This window comes from Palaemon carinicauda, chromosome 5 (genome assembly GCF_036898095.1).
Source record: "Palaemon carinicauda isolate YSFRI2023 chromosome 5, ASM3689809v2, whole genome shotgun sequence".
Classification (NCBI taxonomy): Eukaryota; Metazoa; Arthropoda; class Malacostraca; order Decapoda; family Palaemonidae; genus Palaemon; species Palaemon carinicauda.
Window position 1 is genome coordinate 113,243,937 of NC_090729.1, and position 25,389 is coordinate 113,269,325.

The 25,389-nt window shown below is 33.1% G+C and overlaps 1 protein-coding gene across 1 annotated transcript; it reads right to left on the reverse strand.

The window, feature by feature from the left end:
• Positions 1-1,879: 1,879 nt before the first annotated feature.
• On the reverse strand, positions 1,880-24,602 carry LOC137641086 (putative neural-cadherin 2). The gene is made up of 14 exons (XM_068373531.1): positions 24,598-24,602; positions 23,778-23,946; positions 22,438-22,806; positions 21,704-22,021; positions 17,799-17,956; positions 14,335-14,665; positions 12,280-12,519; positions 11,215-11,562; positions 10,062-10,389; positions 9,310-9,499; positions 8,481-8,713; positions 7,911-8,180; positions 3,053-3,218; positions 1,880-2,024 (listed from the first exon to the last, which is right to left on the reverse strand). The coding sequence occupies exons 1-13, from the start codon at positions 24,600-24,602 to the stop codon at positions 3,055-3,057; spliced, it is 3,123 nt and encodes a 1,040-aa protein (XP_068229632.1). The 3' UTR covers positions 1,880-2,024; positions 3,053-3,054.
• Positions 24,603-25,389: the final 787 nt, after the last annotated feature.

Here is a 25,389-nt window from a genome sequence, read left to right on the forward strand (position 1 = left end):
TGTTCTGCTAGGTTGTCCCATTTTTTTTTCTTGTTCTGTTAGGGTGTCCAATTTTTTTCTTGTTCTGTTAGGCTGTCCAATTTTTTTTTCTGTTCTGCTAGGTTGTCCATTTTTTTTCTTGTTCTACTAAGTTGTCCAATTCTTATGGTCGGTGTCCATCAGGTATAAAGACCGCTCATGAATGGCAGAGGCAAGGGACAGTGACATTGCCCCACAAGAAGGTCAGTGCCCTAGGGAATGACCATATTACATATGATCAGCACCCAAGCCACCTCTCCACCCAAGCTAGGACCAAGGAAGTCCAGGCAGTGGCTGTTGATGACTCAGCAGATAGACCTATAGGCTCCCCCAAACCCCTCATCCTTAACTCACAAAGATGGTGAGGTTGGAGCACCCAAAGGAACTAACGAGTTTGAGCGGACTCGAACCCCAGTCTGGCAATCACCTGGCGAGGACGCTACCACCAGGGCACAAAGTAAGACTGTGTGGGCTGGCAAAGGTATGCTCTCTACTGAGTGCCCCTCTAGTTTGGACTATTGCTATCAGGATTTTTTTTTTCTTTTTTTTTTTTTTTTGTCCTGGTTGGTCGGTATATGTGATTTGTCCAAACCAGGTTGTTCAATATACTGTATGTGGTCTGTTCAGACTGTCCTAACCCTGTTGTTCAGTATACTGTATGTGGTCTGTCCTAACCCTTTTGTTTAGTATACTGTATGTGGTCTGCCACCCAGTTGTTCAGTATATGTTGTCTGTCCTAACCCTGTTCAGTATACTGTATGTGGTCTGCCACCCGGTTGTTCAGTATATGTTGTCTGTCCTAACCCGGTTGTTCAGTATATGTGGCCTGTCCAAATCCGGTTGTCAAATTGCTGTGGTCTGTTCCCATTAGATTACCTATTTTAGTGGTTGGTTTTCACTCGATTGTCCAATTTGAAGAAAATTCTTTTTCGTCAATTCTTGGAGTATATAAATGAAACTTGGCTGGCAAGCAAAGATCTTTTGTAATAAGTTACAGTTGCCATCAATTAATTTCTTTGACTGACTTTGATTGATCAATGTTACTTTTATAAAAGTGCTTTTAGACACATAATCGTAGAAAATATATACTTTTATGAACTCATTTTTTCAGCTTTTTAAACATTTGAGACCACTAGAGCAAAGGTGTCCTTTATTGTTTTTTTTTTTTTGTTTATTCTCCATTGTAGAAGGCCGTTCAAAATGATTTTACATACATACATACATACATACATATATGTATTTACATATTGTATATATATATATATATATATATATATATATATATATATATATATATATATATATGTGTGTGTGTGTGTGTGTGTATACACTATATATTGTGCATAATCTTATGTTGTTATATTTATTATAAAATTTGAAAAAAATGCAAATCATTATTCTATATATTGCATCATGTGCTGGTGTCGAGATTTAACCTTGTCCTAGTCATAAGTGTTTATCACTTTAGCTGCATTCTCGTTATTTAGGTAAAAAAAAACTGTCTATAGCTTACATCCGTTGTGTATGTGTGCACGTATTTATAATTACGAAATCTACATGCACAATGTAATACACATTTCGTTATATATTATTATTATTATCATTATTATTATTATTATTATTATTAGCTAAGCTACAACCTTAGTTAGAAAAGCAAGATGCTATAAGCCCAGGGGCTCCAACAACAACAAATAGCCCAGTGAGGAAAGGAAATAAAGAAATAAGTATAAGATATAAGAAATAATGAAGAATTAAAATAAGATACTTTAAAAACAGTAACAGCATCAAAACAGATATTTCATATATAGGGTAAGGATTGATATTAAGATAGCGGACTTTAGTTAAATATTTATTAGTTTCCTTATAACAAACGTGTTGGTTCCAATGACACCATTAAATGTGATGGTTATCTGGTGAAAGAGCAGGAAGTTATTACTCCAGATTTCCTTTTCGATATCTTGATCAGCTTGATTGAAGGAGTCCTTCAAGGTCCTTCTTCTAGTTGCCTGCAAAAAAGGGATCAGTGCAGATTTAAATATACGTAGAATAAATAACGTAAAATTATGTATGATATAAGTCGTTGTATGACAATGAAACAATATCTGACAGATTTTGTAGATTTGAGATCAAAGCCCTCAGAAGAATATAGGGGGTTAAATTTCAGGACAGGATTAGAAATGAAACTATAAGTGAGATTACTCGAGTATCATATGTGGATGAGATCAGGATGAGGGATGGATGGAGATGGTTTGGGTGTGCTCTTCGCACTCCCAAAGAGTGGTTAGCTAACAAAACATTCAACTGGGCTCCACAAGGTACTAGAAGAGTTGGGAGACCCAGGCCTACATGGCTGAGCACTATGAGGCGTGGCGTAGATGATGAATGGAGAAGTATTGATTTAAAGGCTCTAAGATAGACGACTGGCGAAATCTAACCAAGGCCCTTTGCGTCAATAGGCGTGGGAGGAGATGATGATGATAATAATAATGTATGATATAACTCATAAAGGAATGATATGAAATTCATTATGCGCAGCTATTAAGGTATTTATATTAGAATTAAAAAAGACATGGAAAATTTTATTAGGAAGTAAAGGGATAGCAATATGGATACTTATTTATCACGATAAAACAAGAAATTATGGGAATAAATTAATCTTTCAGAACAATTTTCAGGAAATGAAAATTTGTTCATGGTATTTCATTTAAAAGAAAGAGAGATTTTGCTAATGATTAGAGTGACTATAAGACAAAGTGTATTAGTACCGGCCATTAATCAAGTTTTTTGTTATCTGGACAATTTTTCATAGTATTTCATTTTTAAGAAATGAGAGATTTTGCTAGTAATTAGTTTGACCATAAAAGAGATTGTATTAGTACTGGACATTAACCAAAAGTTTCTTTTTTCTACCTCATCATTCCTCACAACATTCAAATGATCTGAAGTTCTCACAATATCTTAGCCTGAATACCTTTTAACATTGATCAGTAAAATTTTTAATTGTAATAACGACTTTCCAATAGAATAATATTACCGTCAATCAGGGTTACTCCCGGTGGACACGGTGGTTATTTGCATCGCTCTGGATATAGCGAGTTCTTCCTCCTTCCACTGGCGACTTTCTAAAGTAGGACTGATGCGCTTTTGGTCCCATGACTTGCAGCTGCTTGTGCTTTCGATTGAAGTAGAAGGTTTGGGACCTGTCAAAATAGAGTTCCTTATTAGTTTATAGTTTTAAATACAAAATTATTATTAGCGAAGTTTACCGATTTTCCCTGAAGACTTATTCATCATCATCATCATCTCCTACGCCTGTTGATGCAAATGCCTCGGTTAGATTTCGCCAGTCGTCTCTATCTTGAGCTTTTAATTCAATATTTCTTCATTCATCATCTACTTCGCTCTTTATAGTCCTAAGCCATGTAGGCTTGGGTCTTCCAATTCTTCAAGTGCCTTGTGGAGCCCAGTTAAAAGTTTGGTGAACTAATCTCTCTTGGGGAGTGCGAAGAGCCTGCCCAAACCATCTCCATCTACCCCGCATCATGATCTCATGCACATATGGTACTCGAATAATCTCTCTTAAAGTTTCATTTCTAATCGTGACCTGCCATTTGACTCCCAATATCCTTCTGAGGGCTTTGTTCTCAAATCTACTAAACCTTGCCGGAGCTTGTACATTCAATTGCAGTAGAAAGCTTAAACGCTGCCAAGATAGAGTTCCTTATTAGTTTATAGTTTGAAATACAAAATTATTATTAGGGTAGTATATAAATTTTTCCTGAAGAGTTATTAGCTTAAGAAATTATACCTTGCAGTAGCTTGTACATTCGATTGCAGTTGAAGGCTTGGGGCTGCCAAGATAGAGTTCCCTATTAGTTAAGAGTTTAAAATACAAAATTATTATTAGGGCAGTATATCAATTTTCCCTGGAGAATTTTTTGCTCAGGAAATTATACCTTACAGTAGCTTGTACTTTCGATTTAAGTAGAAGCCTTGGACGCTGCCAAGAGATAGTTCCCTATTAGTTAAGAGTTTAAAATACAAAATTATTATTAGGGTAGTATATCAATTTTCCCTTGAGAGTTATTAGCTCAAGAAATTATACCTCGCAGTAGCTTGTACTTTCGATTGAAGTAGAAGGCTTGGGGCTGCCAAGATAGAGTTCCTCTTTTAGTTCGTAGTTTGAAACACAAAATTGTTATTAGGGAAGTATACAAATTTCCCCTGAAGAGTTATTAGCTTAAGAAATTATAATTTTCTTATCTTGCCCCCCCCCCCTCCCCCTCTCCCTTATTTATCAGTACCCCTGGGGAGAATTCTGTTTTATTGTTTGTAGGATTAATTAGAAGCAAATGAATATTTCTTATACTTCGAGTAATCAAATGAAATTTATTCAAGGGCGTTGTCTTATCGGGAGAGCAAATAAAACCTCTTTATCTTGGCATGGGTTAAATTCTAGCTCTAGTTTCTGAATTAGACCCATATTTATTTTAGTCATTTGTTCTCTGTTCTTGCCAGTGATTTTTTTTTTTTTTTTTAGAAAACAGGTAAATCCTGTCGTTCGAAAAAAAAAAAAAGGATATTTTGGGAATTTTAATGTTTGTTCTGTTATTGTCAGTGATGTTTTTATTATATATATATATATATATATATATATATATATATATATATATATATATATATATATATATATATATATATACAACAGCTAAATCTTGTCGTTCGTAAAAAAAGAAATAAAATATTTTGGGAATTTTAATGTTTGTTCTCTGTTATTGTCAGTGATGTTTTTATTATATATATAGAAAACAGCTAAATCTTGTTCGTAGGGATAAAAAAAAGTATTTTGGGAATTGTAATGATCATGTATCGTTGGTATAAAACGTAAATATTGAAGACAACTCTGTATGTCTTTACTATGTGCAATGGTAATTGCCAATGTTTCCTGACACTTTCACATTTTAAATCTTTAGGAATTCCAGTTTGATAATCATTTTTTATCATTTTATAAGAAAGTTTTCCCTTTAAGATTATGTTTACCACACGTTGAGGTTTTTACAATATAACATCTCTAAAGAAAAATTAACCAGTGTTTAATTAGTTTACCTGCTACTCATCATAAAATGGCACTTTTTATATTTATTCTATTATAGTAGAACCTTGATATTTCCACATAATAATGAACTAAGGTCTTTAAAATGAGATCTAATACTTGCTTAATCAACGAAAATCAGGTATGTCTTATTATGAGATAATTTAAGCCTCATATTTTTTACTTGCCTCAGAAGAGCTGAAGGGGATTGAATAAAGTTTGAGATACAGCCACAAACGAAATTTTCTCTATGAATGTAGGGTTACGTTTTTGGCTTATATCTCCAAAACTATTGCGAATTTTCCATTTAAATTTTCTGAGTATATAGACAAAATGTGTATGAGTTCGTACGTGAAATATCGGGAAAATGTAAATTTTTCGATTTTTCGTCAAACGCTCCCCTTAAGTAACTTGATTACCATATTCTAACCAGTCATTTTTATCTTAATCCAGCTTCCTAAATAAACTTCCTTAAAAAAAAAAAGCCAGTTTGATACAAGAAACAATTCAGTACAAAGTAATTTCATGTACAGTATTCAACATCTGACCTTCAGGGTTCAATACAGTCTAGCATTGTACGGTTGAATTAAAGGTTAAAAGTTTCTGGTTTTATTTCCAGTTTCATCAGAATAGATGCTCACCAGAACGTCAGCCAGATAAGCCCAGCCCCCCACTGTGGTGCCCAACCGCAGCAGTAGCCGCCCTTGTAAATAGCTTAAATTCACGGTCCCGGACTGAGATCGATCTGCTGCCATGCGAATGCTAAGCGAACGCGTTGCCACTGTACTAGCCATGATATACTTCGTTTTGTTTTTTAAGAGAAAGTTCTTTGTATGAAGGTCTAGCTACGGCTTCTTGTTAACTAATGGGCCCTTTACCTATAAAACTTCTTTCCCATTATTTCTCTGCTTTATGTAAGTAATACTGACACGCCCGGACTCTTCTTTACATCTTTACTTCATTTCTTAAGCTAACCGGACTACACATCATTCCTTCGTAATTGATGCTTCATGTATATGAAATCCCACGAAGATCGTCATGTATTAAATAGAACAAGATCAGGAATGCATTTAAAATAAGAAAACGGTGAAACCTATAGTTTAGCATACTTATTACCTCCTCCAACGAAGTAGGGCGGAGGTTATGTTTTCGCCACTGTTGATTGTTTGACTGTTTGTGAACAACTTCCTGGGCACAGTTTTACTCAGAGTAGTAAAACTCTCACAGATTAATTGTTATGCTGTGACGTGGAAGGTATTCAATTTTGAAAGCCCTATGTCAAAGGTCAAGGTCAAGGTCAAACAAAATGTTGGGAAATAAACTGCCGTGGTGGAGGTCACTTTTTTACTCATAGAGTAATGAAACTTAATTGTTATGTTGAGACATGAAGTGATTCAATTTTGAAAGTCTTAGGTCAAAGGTCAAGGTCAAGGTCGAGCAAAATGTTGAGAAATAAACTGCCTCGGTGGAAGTCACAATTTTACTTATAGAGTAGTGAAACTCAATTTTTATGTTGAGACATGGAAGTGATTCCTTTTAAAAAGTTCTAGGTCAAAGGTGAAGGTCAAGGTCGAGCATAATGTCGAGAAATAAGCTGGTGCAGTTAGGTCATTATTTCAGTCTTAGAATAGTGAAACTTTCAGGGACTAATTGTTATATTGAGACATGGAAGTGATTAAATTTTGAATGTTCTAGGCCAAAGGTCAAGGTCGAGCATAATGTCGAGAAATAAGCTGGTGCAGTGAGGTCATTATTTCAGTCTTAGAATAGTGAAACTTTCAGGGACTAATTGTTATATTGAGACATGGAAGTGATTAAATTTTGAATGTTCTAGGCCAAAGGTCAAGGTCGAGCAAAATGTTGGGAAAATAGCTGTCGTGGCGGAGGTCTGCCCTCAGTGTTTTTTCTCGTTTTTTTCTAATTGTTATGTTGAGACATGGATGTGATTCAATTTCGAAAGTCTTACGTTGAAGGTCAAGGGCCAGGTCGAGCGAAATGTGAAATTACCTGGTGTGGCGGAGGTCTGCACTTGGTGTTTTTACCAGGTTTTTTTTTTCTAATTCATATGTTGAGACATGGAAGTGATTCAATTTTAAAAGTCCTATGTCAAAGGTCAAGGTCAAGGTCGAGCGAAATGTTGTGAAATTACCTGGCGTGGCGGAGGTCTGCACTTGGTGTTTTTACCAGGTTTTTTTTTCTAATTCATATGTTGAGACATGGAAGTGATTCAATTTTAAAAGTCCTATGTCAAAGGTCAAGGTCAAGGTCGAGCGAAATGTTGTGAAATTACCTGGCGTGGCGGAGGTCTGCACTTGGTGTTTTTACCAGGTTTTTTTTTCTAATTCATATGTTGAGACATGGAAGTGATTCAATTTCGAAAGTCTTACGTCGAAGGTCAAGGTCAAGGTCGAGCGAAATGTTGTGAAATTACCTGGCGTGGCGGAGGTCTGCACTTAGTGTGTTTACTAGGTTTTTTTCCTTTCTAATTCATATGTTGAGACACGGAAGTGATTCCATTTTAAAAGTCCTACGTCAAAGGTCAAGGTCAAGGTCGAGCGAAATGTTGTGAAATTACCTGGCATGGCGAACTTCTGCACTTTGTGTTTTTTTACCTGTTTTTTTTTTCTAATTCATATGTTGAGACATGGAAGTGATTCAATTTTAAAACTCCTATGTCAAAGGTCAAGGTCGAGCGAAATGTTGTGAAATTAGCGGCCGTGGTGGAGGTCTACACTCAGTGTTTTTTTATTCTAGTTTGGCTATCTCTTGTAATCAATGACAAAAAAAAAACACCTCTCACCTTCCCTTTCCAAAGACGAGGATATTTCACGCGAAGGGCGGAACCGCTCCATGAACTCTAGATGGGGGTCGTCCATAACCACGACTTCGACTTCATCAGTTGTGTCTGTCCCGGCCGGGGGCCTCTTCCTCCCCCTTCCAGGTTTGTCCCCGTTGAGGACTATTATGGTCGCGGGGCTGCTGCCGTTATTCCTCATGGTGTCCTTGGCTTGGCTTTGAAGAGCTCGCTGGCTTCTCAGGCTCCTTATCGATAAGATGAGACCTAATAACACTGAAATTAAAGAAGGGGTGATGTTATTATTATTATTATTATTATTATTATTATTACGATGATGATGATGAATTATTATTATTATTATTGTTGTTATTATTATTGTGATTTATTATTATTATTATTAATAATATTAATATTATTATTATTATTATTATTATTATTATTACTACTGCTACTACTACTACTACTACCTGAGCTATTCACAACAATGCAGAGCTTTGTTTTATAATTTTCATGTGTAAATATTGATTATGGCAAAAATTAGCTGTAAAATCAACTCAACTATCACTTACTTACCGAGCACCAAAAGGGAGATGGCGACCGTGGCTATGAGCGCCTGCGTTGTGAAAGGTCTATCCGAAGTCTCCCATCTTTTAAATTGGCAGTTGTCTCCCAGGAAGCGCCCGTCACATTGGCAAAAGTACCCTGGCCGGAGGTTGTGGCAGGATCCTCCGTTGAGACAGGGACTCCAGAGACATTCATTTATGTCCTTGCAGGAGTTACCGACAGTTTGAAGACCGTCTCCGCAGCTAAAATGATAGCAGATGGTTGTGTGTATGATGATTGTATTTGTTATTATTATTATTATTATTATTATTATTATTATTATTATTATTATTATTATTATTATCAAGTTAAGAAATAATAGATATATATATACCGTATATACACTATATACAGTATATATATATATATATATATATATATATATATATATATATATATATATATATATATATACTGTATACTTTATACACACACATATATATATCTATATCTATATATATATATATATATATATATATATATATATATATATATATATATACTGTATACTTTATACACACATATATATGTACATATATGTATATATATATATATACATATGTATATAAATTTATATATATATATATATATATATATATGTATATATATATATATACACAGTATATATATATATATATATATATATATATATATATATATATATATATACTGTATATATATATATATATATATATATATATATATATATATATATATATATATATATATATATATATATATATATATATATATTCAAATCCAACATTGAAGAATTCCTTCTCTCTCTCTCTCCCCTTACCTGCACGTCGGCTCAGGCCACGTCGGATGACAAGTAAGCGGAACTTTACAAGAGATATTTTGGCAAATGTCAGGGAGGACACACCCGTGGAGAAGTCCCTCGTGAGTCGTGACCTGACCCCATTTGCTGCTATTTGACCCGGGAGGGATTGGGAGCTGGTGACCCGAAATACGGAGGTCATCAATGCACACTGCAAGAAAATGGTCTCTGGAAAATTATTATGATATTGATGTGAAATGTGTCATTTTCATCATCTGCCTTGTCTCTTTATATATATATATATATATATATATATATATATATATATATATATATATATATATATACGTTTTTCTTATCACTCTTGTCTCTTTTATTTCTGAAAGATCTGCATACATTTCAAAAATATGTATACCGTTGCATTGGAAGTAACTTCTATACAGATATAGGATGCATGTACACATAAACACACTCACACGCATATATATATATATATATATATATATATATATATATATATATATATATATATATATATACGTATATATATAGTATATATATATATATATATATATATATATATATATATATATATATATATATATATATATATATTGTATTAGCTAAAATTTACATTTTTTCTATGCATTAGGTTTGATACTTCTGCAAGATCAGTTCATTATAAAACACTGGTAAATTAGATATTCATGTAATGTGTAACAAAGGCTTGAAACCACTTTCGAAAATGACAATAAATAGGTAATCAACCTCACCTCCTTGTAAGTCGTTATGCACCGTCAGCAGTTTAGTACCAGCGTACTCTGGGACACCACCGATAGTGACACCATCATTCCTATTCACTTCCAAAGACACGGGAATCTCCTTCATCCAATCCTGTGCGCCGTCGGTAACGAGGCTCGGGAAAGACTCGTTCTGTAGGAGGCCATCTCCATCGTCGACAGCCAGCTTCAGATTATGGCCGTGGCGTTCTGCTCGGAGTAGGTGCCAGTTGTTGTCACCCATGATGAACCCTTCGATGCAGACCGTCTGGGAGATTTTCCCGCTTGTGAACGTTTCAAGGCAGACTTTGCCTGCGTGGAGCTGCGTGGTTTTTGTGTATACAATGAGAAAAAAAGAAGAATAGTGAATGGAATTTTCTGGGAAACCTTTCTACACTGAAAAATTTGCCGTAAAAAAAAGGTAAAAATCCTGGAATAGATTTTCCCAGGCATATACCATTTTAAAACGGATATGTTGAAGTTACTGAGTGATACTACGGTAGTGAATATAATTTTCTTGGAAACCTATATACACTGTCAAAAATTTACCGTAAAAAAAGGTAAAAATCCTGGAATAAATGTTGCCAGGCATTTATCATTTTAAAACGGATATGTTTAAGTTACTGAGTGATGTTACGGTCACCAACCCGTAAAAGATAACTAAGTATGGTAAAATTACGGTCACCTGTATTTTACTGAAATACGGCTGAGAATTTCTGATTAAAATTACGTTTTTTCTTTTTAAGTGTAGCACCGTGATGTGTTTCATATTTCATAATATTGTTTAAAGTTTTTAAAGGGTTATAGGCCGGTCATGAGGGGCTGAGGCAAGGGACAGTAACATTACCCTATCGAGCAGGATAATGCCCTAGAGGCTGGCAATGGTATACTATACATATGATCAGTGCCCTAGCCCCCTCTCCACCCAAGTGTGGACCAGGGAGGGCCAGGCAATGGCTGCTGATGACGCAGCAGGTAGACCTATAAGCTCCCCCCCCCCATCCTTAGCTCACAAGGATGGTGAGGTTGCTGCGACCAGAGGAACTAACGAGTTTGAGCAGGACTCGAACCCCAGTCTGGCGATCACCAGTCAGGGATGTTACCACATAGGCAACACAACCTGTTTGTTCTCCTGTGGATGTCTTACCTGTACTGAAAGTGAATGTTGAGCATGCCGGTCTGCAACACTTATAAGTAATCCATTTGGCTTCCCTTGTGTCTTCAACCTTATTTGCAGAGTCAGTGCGTAATGGGACGGCGTGAAAGATAAGGCCACTTTGTAGTAAGAAGCTGGACCCAGAGTGGCTGGCACTGTAGGTCGCTGGCAGTCAGATCCTGTGAGACCTGGCTTGCAAGTGCAGCTTGATAGATTACTCTCACCTTGGCACATTACGTTTGAAGTACACCCAAAGGCTTCACCTCCGCAAGTTCCTTCATCCATGATGCAACCTGGCTGACTTCCATGGCTTAGTGGTGGTTCCCCCATGTCTAAGAGCTGTAATAAAAAGAAAAAAAAATAATATTTAATTATCAGTTAGAATCCATTAGGAGATATTTTTACCTCTTTACTGATAATATTTTATATATTTGATTATCAGTTGGAATCCATTAAGGAATATTTTTACCTCCGCTAACGAAGTTGGAAGGAGGTTATGTTTTACCCCCGTTTTGGGTGTTTGTGCGTGTTTGTTTGTTTGTGAACAGCTTCCTGTCCATTAATTGTAGAGAAATGAAACTTGCAGGGATTGATGTTTATATAATAAGCTGGAAATTATTAAATTTTGGAAGGTCAAGATCCATGTCACAAGGTCAAGCAAAATGTCAAATTCACGCAATCAGCCATAAGTTTGAACATCGTTGTCACAGAGACTTCAAACTTGGTTCGTATTTAAGTGTATGAAAATCTATATCAGTTAATACATGTTAAGGTCTAACGTCAAGGGTCAAAGTCAAGTTCGAGTGAAAGTTCAAGAAATAAGCTGCCGCGGCGGAGGTCTGCACTCTACTGAGTGGACCTCTAGTTCAAACTATTTTACCTGTGAACGATAAGAAATGTGTAAACATAATTTTCAAAAATATTATCGTTGGGAAAGAAATATAGGAAATCTCTCAAATATGGATATATGGAAATTTGACCTCACTAAAATTTTGAATCTAAGATCAATTAAGACTTTATCGATACCCAACTTGAAGAAATATCTTCTATCCTCACCTCACCGTTAACTGTGATATGCGAGACACAGCCATTCAGCGACTGTGTGACTGGTCCCTCACCCCAATGATAACTGGCGTAATCACCCTCGTGGGCTAACCCACCCACTTGAAGGGGACCTGACCCAATCCATGACACCAAGCGATCAGGGCGAATCAAGGGAGCCCTGGCTGCACAGTGGGCATCGTCCGTTTGATATTTCCAACTTTGACCGCAGGCGTCAATTACCATCGACACTCCCTGAAAATCACATAAATCATTGGTTTAGTTGACGCCAAATTTCATGAAAAGCCTGCGTATGTTTTTATGGAGAAAAAATTTTCATTATTATTATTATTATTATTATTATTATTATTATTATTATAAGCCAGGTTATAACCCTAGTTAGAAAAGCAAGATGCTATAAGTCTAAGGGCTCCAACTGGAAAAATAGCCCTGTGAGGAAAGGAAAATGTTTTAATGAAGAAACAAAGCTTTTGTTATTATTATAAGTCAGACTATAACCCTAGTTGAAAAAGCATGATGCTATAAGCCCAAGGGCTCCAACAGGGAAAAGTAGCCCAGTGAGGAAAGGAAATTTTTCTGGAGAAACAAACCTCTTATTATTATTATTATTATTATTATTATTATTATTATTATTATTATAAGCCAAGCTACAACCCTAGTTGGAAAAGAAAGTTGTTATAAGCCCAAGGGCTTCAACAGGGGAAAATAGTCCAGTGAGGAAAGGAAAATGTTTTAATGGAGAAACAAACCTTTTATTATTATTATTATTATTATTATTATTATTATTATTATTATTATTATAAGCCAGGTTATAACCCTAGTTAGAAAAGCAAGATGCTATAAGTCTAAGGGTTCCAACTGGAAAAAATAGCCCAGTGAGGAAAGGAAAATGTTTTAACGAAGAAACAAAGCTTTTGTTATTATAAGCCAGATTATAACCCTAGTTGAAAAAAGCCTGATGCTATAAGTCCAAGGACTCCAAGGGGGAAAAAATAGCCCAGTGAGGAAAAGAAAATTGTTTTTATGGAGAACAAAACCTTTTATTACTATTAATTAAAAAAGCCAAGCTACAACCCTAGTTGGAAAAGCAAATTGCTATAAGGCCAAGGGCTCCAACAGGGAAAAAATAGCCCAGTGAGGAAAGGAAAATGTTTTTTTTATGGAGAAACAAACCTTTTATTATTATTATTATTATTATTATTATTATTATTATTATTATTATTATTATTATTATTATTATTATTAGCAAAGCTAAAACCCTAGTTTGAAAAGCAAGATGCTATAAGCCCAATGGCTCCAACAGGGAAAAATAGCCCACTGAGAAAAGGAAATAAGGAAATAAATAAGCTATAAGAAAAGCAATAAATAAAATGAAATAATTTGTTGTGTTTTTCTAATCTAAAAGATTAATGAAAATATTTTGACACTAAGATTGATAAATATTAATAAATTAATAAATCATGTTACATAGAAATTACGTCAATTATTCAGGGTATGCTAATCATTTAGGAGAAATTAGGATAAGGGAATGTTGAATGTTTGATCCATATATTCGATCAAGCATGCAAAATAAATATTTTCACACTAAAATTGATAAATATTGATAAATCATGTTACATAGAAATTACATTATATTGTTCAGGGTATGATATTCTTCTAAGAGAAATTAGGATAAGGGCATGTTGATTGTTTGATCCACAGACTTTATAAAGCATGCAAAATAAAAGGCTTTTTTTTTTTTTTATTAACAATTAGTAATATCTAAAAGCATTCAATGCTTGTACAGTAGTGCTCTTATTTCTTGCCATGAGGTTTAAACCTTCAATATATATTAGCTGCAGTAGTTGCCTTCCTTATATACGTAACACCTCTCCTTTTGGACACTTGAACAAAATTTCTTCTCATGGAAAAATAAAAACCTTCAATATATATTAGCTACAGTAGTTGCCTTCATTATATACATAATAACTCTCCCTTTGGACACTTGAACAAAATTCCTTCTCATATATTAAAAAAGAAAAAAAATCTTTATACACAAATTACTTTTACCTTGTGATCCAATTTGACGTGGATTGTATGCCATGATCCATCATTAACCTGGGTATCAACCTGCAGCCTCGCCCTGCCAGCCCAACTGTCTGTCACTAGTTGTGGATACCCATCGGACAGCTGAATGGCCATGAAGGGTAGCCTATCTCCAGTAATTTCAATAGGCCCTGAGTAAAGAACAAGCGCTTCTTTCTGTTGCGTCAGGATTTTCAGAGATATTGTGGATGGAAAACAGGGTGGAATGGAAGGCAGCCAGGACCATCCAGAACCCATGAATGAACGGAAGAGAACTTTGCAGTTGTAGCCCTTCGACCCTCCTGGACAGATGCATCTGTCATTGTCAAAAGAGGGTCAAAGTCAGTCTGTGGAAACTACTGAAGAGCTATGCTCCAGATATTACCTTAAAAAAAAAAAAAAAAAAAAAAACCTTTTAACTGTTATTACACTTGAGGGTACACTCGGGCACACTATTCTATCTTGTTTCTCGTCCTCTTGTTATGTTCAAATGTTTACAGTTTATTTGTGAAAGATTTATTTTAATGTTGTTATTGTTCTTCAACTTCTTGGAGCCCTTGGGCTTATAGCATCCTGCTTTCCCAACTAGGGCTGTAGCTTAGCAAATAATAATAATAATTATTATTATTGTTATTTTTATTATTATTATTATCATTATTATTATTATTATCATTGTTGTTGTTGTTGTTGTTGTTGTTTTTGTTGTTGTTGCTGTTGTTGTTGTTTTTGTTGTTATTGTTGTTATTATTATTATTATTATTATTATTAGTTGCTCAGCTACAATCCTAGTTGGAAAAGCAGCATGTTATAAGCCCAAGAGCTCCAACAGGGAAAAATAAACCTGTTTCTTTTTAGGGGAGAATTTCAAGTCAATATATTCTGTTCTTAAATTATCTTTTATTATTATTATTATTATTATTATTATTATTATTATTATTATTATTATTATTATTATTATTATTATATTTGCTAAGCTTCAATCCCAGTTGGAAAAGCAGAATGCTATAAGCCCAAGAGCTCCAACAGGGAAAATAGCCCAGTACGCAAAAAAGGAAAAACTACCAGGGAATTTTAAGAACAATAATAACATTGAAATAAATCTTTCATATATAAACTATAAACATTAGAAAATAACAAGAGGAACAGAAACAAGATAAAGAATAGTGTGCCATTAATTCTGGTACATTTCACGGGAAGCCAAGGAGAGGGCTGTGAGCAAATAACAATATATATATATTTTTTTAAAGCACTTGGTTAAATCAATAAAAAAATGCTATTGATCGCGTGTTTTACAAGCTCAGAAACTTTGTTTTAGAGGCAGCGTTGCCAACTGTTTCTCTTTTACTAAACACAGCGTTGCCAAATGTTTCTCTTTTGCTAAACACAGCATTGCTAAATGGTTCTCTTTTACTAAACACAACGTTGCTAAATGTTTCTCTTTTGCTTCACACAGTGTTGCCAAATGGTTTTCTTTTGCTAAACACAACGTTGAGAAATGTTCCTCTTTGGCGAAACACAGCGATGCCAAATGTTTTTCTTTTGCTAAACACAGCGTTGCCAAATGTTTCTCTTTTGTTAAACACATCGTTGCCAAATGTTTCTTGTTTGCTATACACAGCATTACCAAATGTTTCTCTTCTGCTAAACAGTATTACCAAATATCTCTCTATTGTTCTAAACACAGCGCTGCCAAATGTTTCTCTTTTGCTAAACACAGCGTAGCCAAATGTTTCTCTTTTGATAAACACAGTGTTGCCAAATGTTTCTCTTTTGCTGAACACATTGATGCTAAATGTTTCTCTTTTCCTAAACACAGCGATACTAAATGTTTCTCTTTTGCTAAACACAGTGTTACCAAATGTTTCTCTTCTGCTAAACAGTGTTGCTAAATGTTTCTCTATATTTCTAAACACAGCGATGCCAAATGTTTCTCTTTTGCTAAACACAGCATAGCCAAATGTTTCTCTTTTGCTAAACACAGTGTTGCCAAATGTTTCTCTTCTGCTGAACACAACTCTGCCAAATGTTTCTCTTTTGCTAAACACAGCGATGCCAAATGTTTCTCTTTTGTTAAACACAGTGTTGCCAAATGTTTCTCTTTTGCTGAACACAGCTCTGCCAAATGTTTCTCTTTTGCTGAACACAACTCTGCCAAATGTTTCTCTTTTGTTGAACACAACGATGCCAAATGTTTCTCTTTTGCTAAACACAACTCTGCCAAATGTTTCTCTTTTGCTGAACACAACTCTGCCAAATGTTTCTATTGCTAAACACTGCGATGCCAAATGTTCCTCTATTGCTAAACACAGCGTTGCCAACTGTTCCTCTTTTGCTAAACACAGCGTTGCCAAATGTTCCTCTTTTACTAAACACAATGTTGCCAACTGTTTCTCTTTTACTAAACACATCCTTGCCAAATGTGCCTTTTTTGCTAAACACATCATTGCCAAATGTTTCTCTTTCGCTAAACACAGCGTTGCCAAATGTTTCTCTTTTGTTAAACAGAGTGTTGCCAAATGTTTCTCTTTTGCTAAACACAGCGCTGGCAAATGTTTTTCTTTTTTACTGAACACAGCGTTGCTAAATGTTTCTCTTTTGTTAAACACAGTGTTGCCAAATGTTTCTCTTTTGCTAAACACAGCATTGCCAAATGTTTCTCTTTTGCTAAACACAGCGTTGCTAAATGTTTCTCTTTTTCTAAACACAGCGTTGCCAACTAATCCTCTTTTGCTAAACACAGCATTGCTAAATGTTCCTCTTTTACTAAACACAGCGTTGCCAATTGTTTCTCTTTTACTAAACACAGCATTGCCAAATGTTTCTTTTTTGCTAAACACAGCATTGCCAAATGTTTCTCTTTTGCTAAACACAGCATTGCCAAATGTTTCTCTTTTGCTAAACACAGCATTGCTAAATGTTTCTCTTTTGCTAAAAACAGCGTTTCTAAATGTTTCTCTTTTGCTAAACACAGCGTTACCAACTAATCCTCTTTTGCTAAACACAGCGTTGCCAACTAATCCTCTTTTGCTAAACTCAGCATTGCCAAATGTTCCTCTTTTACTATACACAGCGTTGCCAAATGTTCCTTTTTTGCTAAACACAGCATTGCCAAATGTTTCTCTTTTGCTAAACAGAGCGTTGCCAAAGGTTTTGTTTTTGATAAACACAGCACTGCCAAATGTTTCTCTTTTGCTAAACAGAGCGTTGCCAAATGTTTTTCTTTTACTAAACACAGCGTTACCAAAGGTTTCTCTTTTTCTAAACACAGAACTGCCAAATGTTTCTCTTTTGCTAAACACAGCGTTGCCAAATTTACAACTATCAGATGTCTCCTTAGCTTCCCGGGAAGTGTACCGGAATTGATTAAGCCAACTGTACCCTCGAGCAAGGTTATACTCTCAAGAGTTTTGGTTACAGCAGTAACTTTTACCTGAATTTGGAAGTCTTACCTTTTTCCTTTAGAGAACTGTACGCATCTGCCACCGTTTAAACAGGACCCTGGTAAGCAAGACTGTTCTTGGTTGGGTTGTGACATGGAAAGAGTCTTGCAGTCATAAAAGTGCTTCAGCCGAGGGGTCACTAGGGCAGTATTGTTTGTGTCTATGACCTAGAGAGGATTAGATTTTGTTAGTAGATGCTTACATTAATATTATACACTGAAATCTCTGAAAAATATAAGTTTTGTAAACTAATATTATACACTGAAATCTCTAAAAATATAAGTTTCGTCCATTAATATTATACACTGAAATCTCTGAAAAATATAAGTTTTGTACACTAATATTATACACTGAAATCTCTAAAAATATAAGTTTCGTCCATTATTATTATGCACTGAAATTGAAAAATATAAGTTTTGTACACTAATATTATACACTGAAATCTCTAAAAAAAAAAAAAAAAAAAAAAAAAAAAAATAAATAGGATACAAAAACCGTGCTCAGCCGAGGTGTCACTATACACAATTTTTTTAATGAGGCGCATTTGCACTGACTTGCAAAAGTGCCCTTTTAGCCCGGAAAAGTTTGATAATCGCTGATTGGTTTTATTCGCAGCAGTGCCCTTTTAGCTCGGAAGAGTTTCCCAATCGCTGATTGGTTGGACAAAATAATTCTAACCAATCAGCGATTAGGAAAGTTTTCCGAGCTGAAAGGGTACTCTTGCAAGTAAGTGCAAATGCGCCTCATTAAAAAAATTGACTATAGGACACTACTGCTTGTGTCTATGTCCTAGATATGATTAGATTATGTTATTAGATTCGTGTTTTAATATTTTACACTGAAAACTAAAAATATAAGAACCAGTGTTTCCTCTAATCTGAGATATATGCAGATTTCAGAAGCTGTGAACAAAATTTAATGACCAACCCTGACTATTTAATAAACGTCTAGAGCCCAAGTAAATAGATATTTTATATCTTTTGGAGGATTTTTTCTCAAATTTTGGTTTAGATATTTTAAGCCTTTGTTGGTGAAGTTTGTTTTCTAATCATTGCTTGTTTCCAGAAAATACAAGCAAGCTTTTTATATAAATATTTATAAGTTATATCTACTTATTTGTTTTCCAGTAATTATTACATTTTTAGTTATTTAGCGCACTTGAATTTTGCATTTAGTAAAAGTTAAATTTTACGTATGTTAAAACTTGAATTTTGCATTTAGTAAAAGTTAAATTTTACGTATGTTAAAACTCGAATTTTGCATTTAGTAAAAGTTAAATTTTTACGTATGTTAAAACTTGAATTTTGCATTTGTTATAACTTAAATTTTGCATTTGTTAAAACTTAAAGTTTGCATTTAAAAGTAAAATTTTGCGATTGTTAAAACTTAAATTTTGCGTTTGTTAATATTCTAATTTTTCGTTTGTTAAAACTTAAATTTAGGGTTTGTTAAAACTTAAATTTTGCAATTGTTAAAACTTTAATTTTGCATTTGTTGAAACATAAATTTTGCGTTTGTTAAAATTTCAATTTTGCGTTTGTTAAAACTTTAATTTTGCGTCTGTTAAAACTTTAATTTTGCGTTTGTTAAAACTTTTATTTTGCTTTTGTTAAAACTTTAATTTTGCAATTGTTAAAACTTTAATATTGCGCTTGTTAAAATTCTAAATTTTGCAGTGGTTAAAACTTTAATTTTGCGTTTGTTAAAACTTTAATTTTGCGTTTGTTGAAACTTTAATTTTGCGTTTGTTAAAACTTAAATTTTGCACTTGATAAAACTTTAATTTTCCGTTTGTTAAAACTTGAATTTTTCATTTGTTCAAACTTAAATTTTGCGGTTGTTAAAACTTAAATTTTTGCATTTGTTATAACTACTTTGTTAAAACTAAAATTTTGCGTTTATTAAAACTCAAATTTTGCAATCTTATTTTTTTAATTATTATTTTTTTTTTTTGGGGTGGGGACTAGATTGGGTTGAGAACTAAAATAGGCAGACCTTCGATGAAAATTCAAATTACTAATATGCCTACCTGCAGAAAATTCGTTTGAGTGGTTGAGAAATGTACAAAGATCTGTCGTGTGAACACATCTTATTTTTTAAACTTTTTTTTTTTTTTTTTTTTTTTTTTTTTAGTTGAGGGGGGGGGGGGGAAGGGGGGGCAATGTTGGGTTGACAACTAAAACAGGTAAACGTTGAATGAAACTTCAAATTAATTAAATTATATCTCTACCCGCAGAAAGTTCGTTTGAGTGGTTAAGAAATGTCCAAAGATGCGTCATTTGACCACATATTTTTTAAACTTTTCTGGGGCGAGGTAAACGTTCAATGAAACATTGAATGAATTATATCCCTACATGCAGAAAATGTGTTTGAGTGGTTAAGAAATGTACATATTTTTCACAATTTTTTTTTTTTTTTTTTTTTTTTTTTTGCCTGGAGGGTCCCTAGTTTGGGTTAAGAACTAAAATAGATAGACGTTCAATGAAACTTTAAATTAATTATATCCTTATCAGCAAAAAATGTGTTTGAGTGGTTAAGAAATGTACATATTTTTCACAATTTTTTTTTTTTTTTTTTTTTTTTTGCCTGGAGGGTCCCTAGTTTGGGTTAAGAACTAAAATAGATAGACGTTCAATGAAACTTTAAATTAATTATATCCTTATCAGCAAAAAATGTGTTTGAGTGGTTAAGAAATGTACATATTTTTCACAATTTTTTTTTTTTTTTTTTTTTTTTTTTGCCTGGAGGGTCCCTAGTTTGGGTTAAGAACTAAAATAGATAGACGTTCAATGAAACTTTAAATTAATTATATCCTTATCAGCAAAAAATGTGTTTGAGTGGTTAAGAAATGTACATATTTTTCACAATTTTTTTTTTTTTTTTTTTTTTTTGCCTGGAGGGTCCCTAGTTTGGGTTAAGAACTAAAATAGATAGACGTTCAATGAAACTTTAAATTAATTATATCCTTATCAGCAAAAAATGTGTTTGAGTGGTTAAGAAATGTACATATTTTTCACAATTTTTTTTTTTTTTTTTTTTTTTTTTTTTTTTTTTGCCTGGAGGGTCCCTAGTTTGGGTTAAGAACTAAAATAGATAGACGTTCAATGAAACTTTAAATTAATTATATCCTTATCAGCAAAAAATGTGTTTGAGTGGTTAAGAAATGTACATATTTTTCACATTTTTTTTTTTTTTTTTTTTTTTTTTTTTTTTTGCCTGGAGGGTCCCTAGTTTGGGTTAAGAACTAAAATAGATAGACGTTCAATGAAACTTTAAATTAATTATATCCTTATCAGCAAAAAATGTGTTTGAGTGGTTAAGAAATGTACATATTTTTCACATTTTTTTTTTTTTTTTTTTTTTTTTTTTTTTTTTTGCCTGGAGGGTCCCTAGTTTGGGTTAAGAACTAAAATAGATAGACGTTCAATGAAACTTTAAATTAATTATATCCTTATCAGCAAAAAATGTGTTTGAGTGGTTAAGAAATGTACAAAGATGCATCATTTGACCACATGTTTTTTAAACTTTTTTTATTTGGAATGTGCCTACATTGGGTTGAGAACTGAAATAGGCAGACGTTCAATGAAACCTCAAATCAAGTTTATCGTATCCCTACCTGCAGAAAAGTCTTTTTTTTTTTTTTTTTTTTTTTTTTTTTTTTTTTTTTTTTTTTTTTTTGTGGAGGGGGGTTGCTAGATAGGGTTGAGAACTCAAACAGGTAAACGTTCAATGAAACTTCAAATTAATTATATCCCTACCTGCAGAAAATTCGTTTGTGTGCTTAAGAAATGCACAAAGATCTGTCGTGTGACCGCATTTTTTTTGGGGGGTGGGGTGGGGGGTCCTAGATTGTATGATAACTAAAACAGGTAGACTTTCAATGAAACCTCAAATCAAGTTGATCATATCCCTACCTGCAGATGTATGGCACTTGAGGACACTGATGCCATGGGGCTTGGTCCTCCACTGGCATCAGCTCTATACTGCGTAGTGTAGAAATCCTTGATTTCCATCATTTTGCTCATTTTATCTGTAGTACCAATTCCATCGGCATCCCCGTCAGTATTTTTAAATGGGTTATCTCCTTGGGCCTCTGTTGTTGTTTCATCCTTGTATTTTATGGCTTGGGGTTTGTTAGATTGAGGGTCGTGAAGGTTGTAATTTTCCTCTGGTCGAAAATACACATTGCCTAATTCCTCTGTGGTGACATTTAGTCTAGTGGATTTCTGCAGCTAGTGTGGAAAGATAATTGTTTTTAGTCATTATGAGTGGAATGTTTTCCAAATGTCTTGATTTTTTTTATTTATTATTATTATTATTATTATTATTATTATTAGCAAGACTAAAACCTTAGTTGGAAAACCAAGATGCTATAAGACCAAGGGCTCCAGCATGGAAAAATAGCCCAGTGAGGAAAGGAAATAAGGAAATGAATAAACGATATAAGAATTAATGAACAATTAAAATTAAATATTGTAAAAACATTAACATTAAAACCGATCTTTCATTATAAACAATAAAAAGACTTATGTCAGCCTGTTCAACATGAAAACATTTGCTGCAATTTTGAAGTTTCGAAGTTCTACCGTATGAGCCTAGCAGGTGAACATATTACATATTACAAAACAGTTTTCAAACTGAATCTTACCTGGCGTCTGTGTAGACTAAGCAGCCCTTTGAGTTTAACGGGATTCATGAAGTCCCCTCCTGTCTTATTTCTGACTGTAAGCCACACAGACACAGCAGACACTGAAGCCGCAGCATTTCCTGAAGGAGGGTGAAACGAAGCAAGAGAATCGTGGCCGTATTGTTGATGCCCAACGATTAAAGAAGAAAACTGAGATGCTTCAGAGATATGGTGACGGCCATCTTTGTTATTGTCATCAGTGTTACCAATCACACTGTTGTTGTTATCGTCAGTGTTACCATACACGCTGACGACCTCCAGAATGTTTTCTTCTTTTCCAACTATGGCAAGAATTTCTTCTGTTAGTTGACCTAGTACTCCTCCACCTTCCTACAATAAAGAAAAAAATTTGGGGTGTGTGTATATATATATATATATATATATATATATATATATATATATATATATATATATATATATATATATAGATATATATATATATATATATATATATATATATAGATATATATATATATATATATATATATATATATATATATATATATATATATATATATATATATATATATATATATATATACTGTATATATATATATATATATATATATATATATATATATATATATATATATATATATATATATATACAGTATATATATATATATATATATATATATATATATATATATATATATATATATATATATATATATGAGAGAGAGAGAGAGAGAGAGAGAGAGAGAGAGAGAGAGAGAGAGAGAGAGAGAGAGAGAGAGAGAGAGAAGGATGGATGCCACCTTTAAATGTTGAAACCATATATATACATATATATATACAGTATATATATATATATATATATATATATATATATATATATATATATATATATATATGTATGTATATATATGTATATATAAATATATATATATATATATATATATATATATATATATATATATATGTATATATATGTATATATATGTATATAAATATATATATATATATATATATATATATATATATATATATATATATATATATATATATATATATATATATATATATATATACACACACACATATATGGATGATAATCAACACAATATCGTTCTCAAATAGAAGTAAATTCCTATCTCATACTGAAAGGCAAGGTCGCTACTAACCATATCACCAGGAGTTTAAAATGAAATTGGAACCTAAGTGCTAACTGTACTTCAGGATTTACCTGGTGAGACATCAGTCTCAAATAAAACACTCCCGTATCTAAACAAACGCAGCATTATGAATAATAAATCAGAACTTTACTACATTCTTTAAGGACGATAATACCATCTACTCACCACGGGATTCCAGCCCTTAGTGATCCTATCTGGAGTGGTCGAGAAGAGTGTGATGGGCGTAGCATTCACAAGAGTTCTATGTTCCAGAGTCTTCACAATGACGGTCACGTTGGCTGATACGCCTCTCTGTCTGGTAACCCTGTCACTTACGGAAAACTGGAGGAGATGCCTGAAGAAGATAGAAATAGTTACTCGAATTATGATGTTTTTTGGGTATATTTTAGTTGCGAAGGTTATGTTTTGATAGGCGTATTTATTTGTTTGAATGTCTGTATGTGTGTGTTTGTGATTATAACAATAAAACTATTTGACCGAATGTCATGATATTTTTGGGATGATTGGCCATAATCCAAAGACAATTTGATTAGATTTTCGGAGTGATTGGGTCAAAAGTTAAGCTCAAGGTCACGGAAAGGTCAAAAACATTTTTTTTTCTTTTTTTTTTCTTTTGCTATGTATTGGCCATTGCTTATCTGATTTGCATGAAACTAGTGCCAAAATATGCAAAAGTCAATTGCCCATTTATATATATATATATATATATATATATATATATATATATATATATATATATATATATATATATATATATATATATATATACAACATGATATAGGTGTAGGTATGCGCTCTACCGAGTGGCCATTCTAGTTCAATCTAGTTTACTGGTGTGTCGAACCTTATAGTAATAAAGAAAAAGTTTTATGTAGAGTTTCCTTCTTTTATTTTTGTATTTCATAATCAAAAAGCATACGGATGATGTATGAATTTCCTTTATAGATATTCATGTAAGTACATATATATTCATTGTATTACTGACAGCATATCGATCCTAGCTTGTGACCGTGAATTTAAGCTTTTTACTGTGGAGGTTACTTGTGTGGTTGGGCACCACGGGGTAGGGTGGTTGAAACTAACCACCTTTTAACTCGTATTCTAACAGATTATTATTATTATTATTATTATTATTATTATTATTATTATTATTATTATTATTAGCTAAGCTACAATCCTAGTTTGAAAAGCAAGATGATATAAGCCCATGGGCTCCAACATGGTTAAATAGCCCATTGAGGAAAGGAAATAAGAAAATAAATAAACGATACAAGAAATAATGAAAAATTAAAATGAAATATTTCAAAAACAGTAACAACATCAAAATAGATATTTCTTATATAAACTATAAAAAAAAAACATTGAACAATGCCGAGTGTTTAAGGAATTTATCTTGAAAAAAGAAGAAAATATACCTCAAATCTTAACTATAATTTTGTCTTTTAATTCAAGGCTTGAATGAATAGTTGGATGAGGGGGAAACTTTGTCTTTTGTAAATTAGAATTTGACTTTTAAGTGAAAAGGATTAAATTATAAAAGGTTTCCTTTAACTTTAAATTTTAATAAAAAAATTGAGAAGTTTTTCTTTTAATTTGTTAGGGCGAAATTGATACCAATTGTAGTTATCTAAATATAAGTTTAAAATATATTTATTGTTTTCAAAATTTATCCATTAATAATAGAAATGTAATGATAACTTATAACTTGGATTTCTTTTATGAAACTTGTAGTTATTTTGGTAGCTAATGGCTCGTGGATTGATGAATTCGTAATTTT